The 13,729-nt window shown below is 41.3% G+C and overlaps 1 protein-coding gene across 10 annotated transcripts in view; it reads left to right on the top strand.

Annotated features, from left to right (window-relative positions):
* Positions 1-12,886, top strand: part of sif (still life) — a 1,536,257-nt gene extending 1,523,371 nt beyond the window's left edge. For all 10 annotated transcript variants that reach the window (XM_071677265.1, XM_071677235.1, XM_071677256.1 and 7 more), the window contains 2 exons: positions 11,111-11,558; positions 12,109-12,886. In XM_071677265.1, the coding sequence (XP_071533366.1) occupies positions 11,111-11,547 (437 nt within the window). In that variant the 3' untranslated portion in view covers positions 11,548-11,558; positions 12,109-12,886. The remainder of the gene's footprint in view (positions 1-11,110; positions 11,559-12,108) is intronic.
* The last annotated feature ends 843 nt before the right edge of the window (positions 12,887-13,729 follow it).

The raw sequence follows: 13,729 nt of genomic DNA, 5'->3' as shown, positions 1-13,729 counted from the left end.
CAGTTTCTCATATGAATCAGCCACCAGCACTGTATCATCAGTGAACAACAACTGACTCACTTCCCAAGCTCTCTCATCCACAACAGACTGCATACTTGCCCCTCTTTCCAAAACTCTTGCATTCACCTCCCTAACAACCCCATCCATAAACAAATTAAACAACCATGGAGACATCACACACCCCTGCCGCAAACCTACATTCACTGAGAACCAATCACTTTCCTCTCTTCCTACACGTACACATGCCTTACATCCTCGATAAAAACTTTTCACTGCTTCTAACAACTTGCCACCCACACCATATATTCTTAGTACCTTCCACAGAGCATCTCTATCAACTCTATCATATTCCTTCTCCAGATCCATAAATGCTACATACAAATCCATTTGCTTTTTTAAGTATTTCTCACATACATCCTTCAAAGCAAACACTTGATCCACATATCCTCTACCACTTCTGAAACCACACTGCTCTTCCCCAATCTGATGCTCTGTACATGCCTTCACCCTCTCAATCAATACCCTCCCATATAATTTACTAGGAATACTCATACACCATACACTCATACACCATATATTCTTAGTACCTTCCACAGAGCATCTCTATCAACTCTATCATATGCCTTCTCCAGATCCATAAATGCTACATACAAATCCATTTGCTTTTCTAAGTATTTCTCACATACATTCTTCAAAGCAAACACCTGATCCACATATCCTCTACCACTTCTGAAACCACACTGCTCTTCCCCAATCTGATGCTCTGTACATGCCTTCACCCTCTCAATCAATACCCTCCCATATAATTTACTAGGAATACTCAACAAACTTATACCTCTGTAATTTGAGCACTCACTCTTCTCCCCTTTGCCTTTGTACAATGGCACTATGCAAGCATTCCGCCACTCCTCAGGCACCTCACCATGAATCATACATACATTAAATAACCTTATCAGTCAGTCAACAATACAGTCACCCCCTTTTTTAATAAATTCCACTGCAATACCATCCAAACCCACTGCCTTGCCATCTTTCATCTTCCACAAAGCTTTTACTACCTCTTCTCTGTTTACCAAATCATTCTCCCTCACCCTCTCACTTTGCACACCACCTCGACCAAAACACCCTATATCTGCCACTCTGTCATCAAACACATTCAACAAACCTTCAAAATACTCTCCTTCTCACATCACCACTACTTGTTATCACCTCCCCATTAGCCCCCTTCACTGAAGTTCCCATTTGCTCCCTTGTCTTACGCACTTTATTTACCTCCTTCCAAAACATCTTTTTATTCTCCCTAAAATTTAATGATACTCTCTCACCCCAACTCTCATTTGCCCTCTTTTTCACCTCCTGCACCTTTCTCTTGACCTCCTGCCTCTTTCTTTTATACATCTCCCACTCATTTGCATTATTTCCCTGCAAAAATCGTCCAAATGCCTCTCTCTTCTCTTTCACTAATAATCTTACTTCTTCATCCCACCACTCACTACCCTTTCTAATCTGCCCACCTCCCACGCTTCTCATGCCACAAGCATCTTTTGCGCAAGCCATCACTGCTTCCCTAAGTACATCCCTTCCTCCCTCACTCCTCTTACCTCCTTTGTTCTCACCTTTTTCCATTCTGTACTCAGTCTCTCCTGGTACTTCCTCACACAATTCTCCTTGCCAAGCTTACTTACTCTAACCACACCTTCACCCCAACATTCTCTCTTCTTTTCTGAAAACCTCTACAAATCTTCACCTTCGCCTCCACATCCAAAAGTCTCTCTTTCTCGTGCCTATCAATTAACATGGAATCCAATAACGCTCTCGGGCCATCTCTCCTACTTACATACGTATACTTATGTATATCTCTTTTTTTAAACCAGGTATTCCCTATCACCAGTCCTTTTTCAGCACATAAATCTACAAGCTCTTCACCATTTCCATTTACAAAACTGAACACCCCATGTACGTCAATTATTCCCTAAGCTGCCACATTACTCACCTTTGCATTCAGATCACCCATCACTATAACCCGGTCTCGTGCATCAAAACTATTAACACACTCACTCAGCTGCTCCCAAAACACTTGCCTCTCATGATCTTTCTTCTCATGCCCAGATGCATATGCACCAATAATCACCCATCTCTCTCCATCCACTTTCAGTTTTACCCATATCAATCTAGAGTTTATTATCTTACACTCTATCACATACTCCCACCACTCCTGTTTCAGGAGTAGCGCTACTCCTTCCCTTGCTCTTGTCCTCTCACTAACCCTTGACTTTATTCACAAGACATTCCCAAACCACTCTTCCCCTTCACCCTTGAGCTTCGTTTCACTCAGAGCCAAAACATCCAGGTTCCTTTCCTCAAACATACTTCCTATCTCTCCTTTTTTCTCATCTTGGTTACATCCACACACATTTAGACACCACAATCTGAGCCTTCGAGGAGGATGAGCACTCTTCGTGTGACTCCTTCTTCTGCTTCCTCTTTAAGAAAGTTAAAATACAAGGAGGGGAGGGTTTCCAGCTTCCTGCTCCCATCCCCTTTAGTCACCTTTTAGAACACGTGAGGAATGCATGGGAAGTATTCTTTCCCCCTATCCCCAGGGATATATATATATATATATATATATATATATATATATATATATATATATATATATATATATATATTCCTATGTTCCAACAATGTTGTATGGTTGCGAGACGTGGGCTATGGATAGATTTGTGCGCAGGAGGGTGGATGTACTGGAAATGAGATGTTTGAGGACAATGTGTGGTGAGGTGGTTTGATCGAGTAAGTAATAATAGGGTAAGAGAGATGTGTGGAAATAAAAAGAGCATGGTTGAGAGAGCAGAAGAGGGTGTTTTGAAATGGTTTGGGCACATGGAGAGAATGAGTGAGGAAAGAGTGACCAAGAGGATATATGTGTTGGAGGTGTAGGGAACGTGGAGAAGTGGGAGACCAAATTGGAGGTGGAAAGATGGAGTGAAAAAGATTTTGAGTGATCGGGGTCTGAACATGCAGGAGGGTGTAAGGCGGGCAAGGAATAGAGTTAATTGGATCGATGTGGTATACCGGGGTCGACGTGCTGTCAATGGATTGAATCAGGGCATGTGAAGCGTCTGGGGTAAGCCATGGAAAGTTCTGTGGGGCCTGGATGTGGAAGGGGAGCTGTGGTTTCGGGCATTATTGCATGACAGCTGGAGACAGTGTGAACGAATGGGGCCTTTGTTGTCTTTTCCTAGTGCTACCTTGCACACATGAGGGGGGAGGGGGATGTTATTCCATGTGTGGCGAGGTGGCGATGGGAATAAATAAAGGCAGACATTGTGAATTGTGTGCATGTGTATATATGTATGTGTCTGTGTGTGTATATATATGTTTACATTGAGATGTATGGGTATGTATATTTGCGTGTGTGGACGTGTATGTATATACATGTGTATGGGGGTGGGTTGGGCCATTTCTTTCGTCTGTTTCCTTGTGCTACCTTGCAAATGCGGGAGACAGCGACAAAGCAAAATAAGAAATATATATATATATATATATATATATATATATATATATATATATATATATATATATATATATATATATATATATATGCATTATACATGACAGCTAGAGACTGAGTATGATCGAATGTGGCCTTTGTTGTCTTTTCTTAGCACTACCTCACGCACATGTGGGGGAGGGGGTTGTTATTTCATGTGTGGCGGGGTGGTGATGGAAATGAGTGAAGGCAAACAGTATGAATCATGTACATGTGTATATATGTATATGTCTGTGTGAGTATATATATGTATACGTTGAGATGTATAGGTATCTATATTTGCGTGTGTGGACATGTATGTGTATACATGTGTATGTGGGTGGGTTGGGCCATTCTTTCATGTTTCCTTGTGCTACCTCGCTAACGTGGGAGACAGCGACAACGTAAAGTAATTAATAAATAAATAAATATATATATATATATATATATATATATATATATATATATATATATATATATATATATATATTTTTTTTTTTTTTTTTTGCTTTGTCGCTGTCTCCCGCGTTTGCGAGGTAGCGCAAGGAAACAGACGAAAGAAATGGCCCAACCCACCCCCATACACATGCCTTGATTCAATCCACTGACAGCACGTCAACCCCGGTATACCACATCGCTCCAATTCACTCTATTCTTTGCCCTCCTTTCACCCTCCTGCATGTTTAGGCCCCGATCACACAAAATCTTTTTCACTCCATCTTTCCACCTCCAATTTGGTCTCCCTCTTCTCCTCGTTCCCTCCACCTCCGACACATATATCCTCTTGGTCAATCTTTCCTCACTCATTCTCTCCATGTGACCAAACCATTTCAAAACACCCTCTTCTGCTCTCTCAACCACGCTCTTTTTATTTCCACACATCTCTCTTACCCTAACGTTACTTACTCGATCAAACCACCTCACACCACACATTGTCCTCAAACATCTCATTTCCAGCACATCCATCCTCCTGCGCACAACTCTATCCATAGTCCACGCCTCGCAACCATACAACATTGTTGGAACCACTATTCCTTCAAACATACCCATTTTTGCTTTCCGAGATAATGTTCTCGACTTCCACACATTCTTCAAGGCTCCCAGAATTTTCGCCCCCTCCCCCACCCTATGATCCACTTCCGCTTCCATGGTTCCATCCGCTGCCAGATCCACTCCCAGATATCTAAAACACTTCACTTCCTCCAGTTTTTCTCCATTCAAACTCACCTCCCAATTGAATTGACCCTCAACCCTACTGTACCTAATAACCTTGCTCTTATTCACATTTACTCTTAACTTTCTTCTTTCACACACTTTACCAAGCTCAGTCACCAGCTTCTGCAGTTTCTCACATGAATCAGCCACCAGCGCTGTATCATTAGCGAACAACAACTGACTCACTTCCCAAGCTCTTTCATCCCCAACAGACTTCATACTTACCCCTCTTTCCAAAACTCTTGCATTCACCTCCCTAACAACCCCATCCATAAACAAATTAAACAACCATGGAGACATCACACACCCCTGCCGCAAACCTACATTCACTGAGAACCAATCACTTTCCTCTCTTCCTACACGTACACATGCCTTACATCCTCGATAAAAACTTTTCACTGCTTCTAACAACTTGCCTCCCACACCATATATTCTTAATACCTTCCACAGAGCATCTCTATCAACTCTATCATATGCCTTCTCCAGATCCATAAATGCTACATACAAATCCATTTGCTTTTCTAAGTATTTCTCACATACATTCTTCAAAGCAAACACCTGATCCACACATCCTCTACCACTTCTGAAACCACACTGCTCTTCCCCAATCTGATGCTCTGTACATGCCTTCACCCTCTCAATCAATACCCTCCCATATAATTTGCCAGGAATACTCAACAAACTTATACCTCTGTAATTTGAGCACTCACTCTTATCCCCTTTGCTTTTGTACAATGGCACTATGCACGCATTCCGCCAATCCTCAGGCACCTCACCATGAGTCATACATACATTAAATAACCTTACCAACCAGTCAACAATACAGTCACCCCCTTTTTTAATAAATTCCACTGCAATACCATCCAAACCTGCTGCCTTGCCGGCTTTCATCTTCCGCAAAGCTTTTACTACCTCTTCTCTGTTTACCAACTCATTTTCCCTAACCCTCGCACTTTGCACACCACCTCGACCAAAACACCCTATATCTGCCACTCTATCATCAAACACATTCAACAAACCTTCAAAATACTCACTCCCATCTCCTTCTCACATCACCACTACTTGTTATCACCTCCCCATTTGCGCCCTTCACTGAAGTTCCCATTTGCTCCCTTGTCTTACGCACTTTATTTACCTCCTTCCAGAACATCTTTTTATTCTCCCTAAAATTTAATGATACTCTCTCACCCCAACTCTCATTTGCCCTTTTTTTCACCTCTTGCACCTTTCTCTTGACCTCCTGTCTCTTTCTTTTATACGTCTCCCACTCAATTTCATTTTTTCCCTGCAAAAATCGTCCAAATGCCTCTCTCTTCTCTTTCACTAATACTCTTACTTCTTCATCCCACCACTCACTACCCTTTCTAATCAACCCACCTCCCACTCTTCTCATGCCACAAGCATCTTTTGCGCAATCCATCACTGATTCCCTAAATACATCCCATTCCTCCCTCACTCCTCTTACCTCCTTTGTTCTCACCTTTTTCCATTCTGTACTCAGTCTCTCCTGGTACTTCCTCACACAATTCTCCTTGCCAAGCTTACTTACTCTAACCACACCTTCACCCCAACATTCTCTCTTCTTTTCTGAAAACCTCTACAAATCTTCACCTTCGCCTCCACATCCAAAAGTCTCTCTTTCTCGTGCCTATCAATTAACATGGAATCCAATAACGCTCTCGGGCCATCTCTCCTACTTACATACGTATACTTATGTATATCTCTTTTTTTAAACCAGGTATTCCCTATCACCAGTCCTTTTTCAGCACATAAATCTACAAGCTCTTCACCATTTCCATTTACAAAACTGAACACCCCATGTACGTCAATTATTCCCTAAGCTGCCACATTACTCACCTTTGCATTCAGATCACCCATCACTATAACCCGGTCTCGTGCATCAAAACTATTAACACACTCACTCAGCTGCTCCCAAAACACTTGCCTCTCATGATCTTTCTTCTCATGCCCAGATGCATATGCACCAATAATCACCCATCTCTCTCCATCCACTTTCAGTTTTACCCATATCAATCTAGAGTTTATTATCTTACACTCTATCACATACTCCCACCACTCCTGTTTCAGGAGTAGCGCTACTCCTTCCCTTGCTCTTGTCCTCTCACTAACCCTTGACTTTATTCACAAGACATTCCCAAACCACTCTTCCCCTTCACCCTTGAGCTTCGTTTCACTCAGAGCCAAAACATCCAGGTTCCTTTCCTCAAACATACTTCCTATCTCTCCTTTTTTCTCATCTTGGTTACATCCACACACATTTAGACACCACAATCTGAGCCTTCGAGGAGGATGAGCACTCTTCGTGTGACTCCTTCTTCTGCTTCCTCTTTAAGAAAGTTAAAATACAAGGAGGGGAGGGTTTCCAGCTTCCTGCTCCCATCCCCTTTAGTCACCTTTTAGAACACGTGAGGAATGCATGGGAAGTATTCTTTCTCCCCTATCCCCAGGGATATATATATATATATATATATATATATATATATATATATATATATATATATATATATATATATATTCCTATGTTCCAACAATGTTGTATGGTTGCGAGGCGTGGGCTATGGATAGATTTGTGCGCAGGAGGGTGGATGTACTGGAAATGAGATGTTTGAGGACAATGTGTGGTGAGGTGGTTTGATCGAGTAAGTAATAATAGGGTAAGAGAGATGTGTGGAAATAAAAAGAGCGTGGTTGAGAGAGCAGAAGAGGGTGTTTTGAAATGGTTTGGGCACATGGAGAGAATGAGTGAGGAAAGAGTGACCAAGAGGATATATGTGTTGGAGGTGTAGGGAACGTGGAGAAGTGGGAGACCAAATTGGAGGTGGAAAGATGGAGTGAAAAAGATTTTGAGTGATCGGGGTCTGAACATGCAGGAGGGTGTAAGGCGGGCAAGGAATAGAGTTAATTGGATCGATGTGGTATACCGGGGTCGACGTGCTGTCAATGGATTGAATCAGGGCATGTGAAGCGTCTGGGGTAAGCCATGGAAAGTTCTGTGGGGCCTGGATGTGGAAGGGGAGCTGTGGTTTCGGGCATTATTGCATGACAGCTGGAGACAGTGTGAACGAATGGGGCCTTTGTTGTCTTTTCCTAGTGCTACCTTGCACACATGAGGGGGGGAGGGGGATGTTATTCCATGTGTGGCGAGGTGGCGATGGGAATAAATAAAGGCAGACATTGTGAATTGTGTGCATGTGTATATATGTATGTGTCTGTGTGTGTATATATATGTTTACATTGAGATGTATGGGTATGTATATTTGCGTGTGTGGACGTGTATGTATATACATGTGTATGGGGGTGGGTTGGGCCATTTCTTTCGTCTGTTTCCTTGTGCTACCTTGCAAATGCGGGAGACAGCGACAAAGCAAAATAAGAAATAGATATATATATATATATATATATATATATATATATATATATATATATATATATATATATATATATATATATGCATTATACATGACAGCTAGAGACTGAGTATGATCGAATGTGGCCTTTGTTGTCTTTTCTTAGCACTACCTCACGCACATGTGGGGGAGGGGGTTGTTATTTCATGTGTGGCGGGGTGGTGATGGAAATGAGTGAAGGCAAACAGTATGAATCATGTACATGTGTATATATGTATATGTCTGTGTGAGTATATATATGTATACGTTGAGATGTATAGGTATCTATATTTGCGTGTGTGGACATGTATGTGTATACATGTGTATGTGGGTGGGTTGGGCCATTCTTTCATGTTTCCTTGTGCTACCTCGCTAACGTGGGAGACAGCGACAACGTAAAGTAATTAATAAATAAATAAATATATATATATATATATATATATATATATATATATATATATATATATATATATATATATATTTTTTTTTTTTTTTTTTTTTGCTTTGTCGCTGTCTCCCGCGTTTGCGAGGTAGCGCAAGGAAACAGACGAAAGAAATGGCCCAACCCACCCCCATACACATGCCTTGATTCAATCCACTGACAGCACGTCAACCCCGGTATACCACATCGCTCCAATTCACTCTATTCTTTGCCCTCCTTTCACCCTCCTGCATGTTTAGGCCCCGATCACACAAAATCTTTTTCACTCCATCTTTCCACCTCCAATTTGGTCTCCCTCTTCTCCTCGTTCCCTCCACCTCCGACACATATATCCTCTTGGTCAATCTTTCCTCACTCATTCTCTCCATGTGACCAAACCATTTCAAAACACCCTCTTCTGCTCTCTCAACCACGCTCTTTTTATTTCCACACATCTCTCTTACCCTAACGTTACTTACTCGATCAAACCACCTCACACCACACATTGTCCTCAAACATCTCATTTCCAGCACATCCATCCTCCTGCGCACAACTCTATCCATAGTCCACGCCTCGCAACCATACAACATTGTTGGAACCACTATTCCTTCAAACATACCCATTTTTGCTTTCCGAGATAATGTTCTCGACTTCCACACATTCTTCAAGGCTCCCAGAATTTTCGCCCCCTCCCCCACCCTATGATCCACTTCCGCTTCCATGGTTCCATCCGCTGCCAGATCCACTCCCAGATATCTAAAACACTTCACTTCCTCCAGTTTTTCTCCATTCAAACTCACCTCCCAATTGAATTGACCCTCAACCCTACTGTACCTAATAACCTTGCTCTTATTCACATTTACTCTTAACTTTCTTCTTTCACACACTTTACCAAGCTCAGTCACCAGCTTCTGCAGTTTCTCACATGAATCAGCCACCAGCGCTGTATCATTAGCGAACAACAACTGACTCACTTCCCAAGCTCTTTCATCCCCAACAGACTTCATACTTACCCCTCTTTCCAAAACTCTTGCATTCACCTCCCTAACAACCCCATCCATAAACAAATTAAACAACCATGGAGACATCACACACCCCTGCCGCAAACCTACATTCACTGAGAACCAATCACTTTCCTCTCTTCCTACACGTACACATGCCTTACATCCTCGATAAAAACTTTTCACTGCTTCTAACAACTTGCCTCCCACACCATATATTCTTAATACCTTCCACAGAGCATCTCTATCAACTCTATCATATGCCTTCTCCAGATCCATAAATGCTACATACAAATCCATTTGCTTTTCTAAGTATTTCTCACATACATTCTTCAAAGCAAACACCTGATCCACACATCCTCTACCACTTCTGAAACCACACTGCTCTTCCCCAATCTGATGCTCTGTACATGCCTTCACCCTCTCAATCAATACCCTCCCATATAATTTGCCAGGAATACTCAACAAACTTATACCTCTGTAATTTGAGCACTCACTCTTATCCCCTTTGCTTTTGTACAATGGCACTATGCACGCATTCCGCCAATCCTCAGGCACCTCACCATGAGTCATACATACATTAAATAACCTTACCAACCAGTCAACAATACAGTCACCCCCTTTTTTAATAAATTCCACTGCAATACCATCCAAACCTGCTGCCTTGCCGGCTTTCATCTTCCGCAAAGCTTTTACTACCTCTTCTCTGTTTACCAACTCATTTTCCCTAACCCTCGCACTTTGCACACCACCTCGACCAAAACACCCTATATCTGCCACTCTATCATCAAACACATTCAACAAACCTTCAAAATACTCACTCCCATCTCCTTCTCACATCACCACTACTTGTTATCACCTCCCCATTTGCGCCCTTCACTGAAGTTCCCATTTGCTCCCTTGTCTTACGCACTTTATTTACCTCCTTCCAGAACATCTTTTTATTCTCCCTAAAATTTAATGATACTCTCTCACCCCAACTCTCATTTGCCCTTTTTTTCACCTCTTGCACCTTTCTCTTGACCTCCTGTCTCTTTCTTTTATACGTCTCCCACTCAATTTCATTTTTTCCCTGCAAAAATCGTCCAAATGCCTCTCTCTTCTCTTTCACTAATACTCTTACTTCTTCATCCCACCACTCACTACCCTTTCTAATCAACCCACCTCCCACTCTTCTCATGCCACAAGCATCTTTTGCGCAATCCATCACTGATTCCCTAAATACATCCCATTCCTCCCCCACTCCCCTTACTTCCATATATATATATACACACAAAAGTATGAGGTGTTACTGTACTCTGCCTGGATGGGGTTGCACTGTGAATGAAAAGTCAACTTTGGTGAAGCTGTATCGGTGGGAGTACAGTGTCATCAAGAAACATTTCATTCCAAAGGATTTCATCATTTCCCTACTACAGGAAATGGCTGTAAGCACTCCTGGAAAGAGTTCGTCAGTAACAACAGAACTCTGTAAGGGGTCCTAGGGTAATCATAAATACAAGCAGGATATATAGCATTTCTTTTTTGTTTTCAGAGGATGGTTTGCTGGAGAGTGGGAATAGCAAAGTCTCAACCCGAGCAGGTGTGCCTATACCCATCTCATCAAGTGGTGGCTTCAGAACTATCAGTAGGGGTGGTATGACCCACCAGTTTCCTGCTCCCCATGTAACCATTATTTACACTAATGGCTACATGCGAGGAAGTGCACACCGGTCACACCATAGTGGCGTCAGACCTGCCTCAGTCAATGGCAGCCCTTCTCACCTCCCTCCAAGAAGGGCGGGATCCTGTGGGACCACTGGTGCCGGGACACGACAGGGGGCTTATGGGCGTGTGGTCAAGAGCTCTCAGTGGCCAGGGTTTCCGTCTATTGAGACCAAAGCCATCCAGACAAGTGAGGACATAGAAAGTGTCCTGGGTGGAGGCATGACTATTGACAGTCTCCTGCAGCAGCTGCGGGCACTCTCCTGATAACACTTATGGTTAGTTGTTGCACAATAGGATTTCAGTTTTCAACTTGCTTTAATATCAATTCATTGATTTCAAAATGAAAAGTTCTTAAAACTCAGTCAGATAAACAATCATATATTTTCATGTCTTATCTAATATGCACAACATCCTCTGAAGGATTGAAGGATGAGCCCTCAGGATGTAGCACTCAGGCAAAATTTGCAGTTCTTGATTGGGTCACTACTACAGGAGAAACTGTTAGTTGTTGAGCTCTCCTCTGCAAAGAATCCCAACCAATCAAAAAATATATATATAAAGGATAACTGAATGCACTGTTCATCATATTTTAGTGACCTAATATTGTTTTAGAAAATGGCAGTGTCTCATTCATTTTCAAGAAGAGGCTACAATAAGGTCTATTTCCAAAAGGCCTCAGGCAGTTCATGAATAGAAATTGTTACTGATTAAAATCTACCAGAGATGAAGATTTACCATATACTCTGCCAGATAATTAAGATTTGGTGCAAATTTTATTTATGCAACGTTAGCATTGGTTACATATGTTCATATTTTTCTTTCCAGTCACTGATTGAAACTGGTGCCAAGAATTGCATCCATCTCCACTAACTCGCCTCAACAAAATGATAAGCTTCTCCAATTAATATGTGGTGGATCAACCAGCTCATTCCATCTTGAACTGATCCAATTCCTACTCCTCAGTACCACGACATTCGGTTGCCTAACATCATATGCCAAAGACTTCCTTTATGTAATGGTGTTTTATATATTGAATAAATCTTACACCTTGATAAACCCATACATGTATTCTGTAGATATTTATCAGGGTTTGTAATGGTCCTTGGATGATTCTTGCTTCAAAAGTGCTTTCAGCTCAAATACACTGTATATATTGGAAAGTGCTGATGCAAATCAACACTGGCATGTATATCAGACAAGCTCATGCATGGGCTTGGCTAGATACTTGTATATGTTACTCAGTGTTACCCACATGACTCTAAAACCTTGTTACTACCTACAGTCTTGCTTTTCCTGTTATTCTACAGTAACATTTGGGCATTTTTCATGCAACAGGTAACACAAGGCTTGCAGAGCCATCTAGTCTTCCTGACTTTAATATTTAAGGCAATATTTCTACTCTACAGTATCATCTGTACAACTAATCTTGTAAATGCTTTTGTTGTTTTTTGAAGTTTCTACAAAACTAAATCTGAGTTATTTTCACCTTTGTACATGAAAAGAAGTTGAAAACAGTTTTCTCTTAAGTAACCGCTAGTCTATCATTACACATTGTGATGTGACGGTCTTGTATAAACAGGAAATAAAAGTTGCCGAGAGGGAATCTGAAATTCTTCTAGTCCACCAACACTTATTCAGTATTCTACTCTATATCTATCTGTATCACTAATGCCTTTTCTCTCCAGGAACTTCCATCAAGGGGGTGGTCACAGCAAAAGAGTCTCCACTTAAGCCTGTCCTTACATAGCTCCTGTGCATACACCATCTCAAGCATTTTTCCACCATTTCTCTCCCTTCAGTATTTTCCCACTTTATTTCCCCATTCACAAGTGATCTTCCTCTCACACCAAGCCTTCTAATTGTACTATCATACATGTTCCTTGTAAACTTCCCATCTTGCATTCTTTCCACATGTCCAAACCCCCTCAAATTCTTACATTTCAACCACCCTGTCACCCCACAATCCACTCCTATTGCAATACATGCCATTCCAGATCTCTCATAAACCCCCTCATTTTCTCTTCATAGCATGAAACATGCTACTGACTAGTGTGTTTCACTTCAACGTGCTAAAGCCTTGGATTTTTCTTGATTCTTTTTAAAAAAAATAGATTTTCTTGAAATTTTCAGCATAGATACTTTTATGTATGCTGAATACGACTCTGTGGTCAAAATCTAAAAATTCATATAATTACTCGAGTAATTAGCATTTAAATTTTATCATAATTAGTCCAGGTGCTAATTAAACGGTTAACATTATGAATTACAGTCTTTTGACTCCAAATACTTAAAAACAATATAAAATAACATCTATCCACCGATTTTCATTAAAATCTGAGGAAGTTGAAAATCTGAGCAAAAAAAAAAAAAAATCGAATGCTTGGATTTTTCTTGATTTTTTTGAAAAAATAGATTTTCTTGAAATCTTCAGCATCGATATTTTTAT

Source organism: Panulirus ornatus, chromosome 2 (assembly GCF_036320965.1).
Source record: "Panulirus ornatus isolate Po-2019 chromosome 2, ASM3632096v1, whole genome shotgun sequence".
Classification (NCBI taxonomy): domain Eukaryota; kingdom Metazoa; phylum Arthropoda; class Malacostraca; order Decapoda; family Palinuridae; genus Panulirus; species Panulirus ornatus.
Note: the sequence above shows the minus strand (reverse complement) of the source record. Positions and strands in the feature narration are given on the sequence as shown.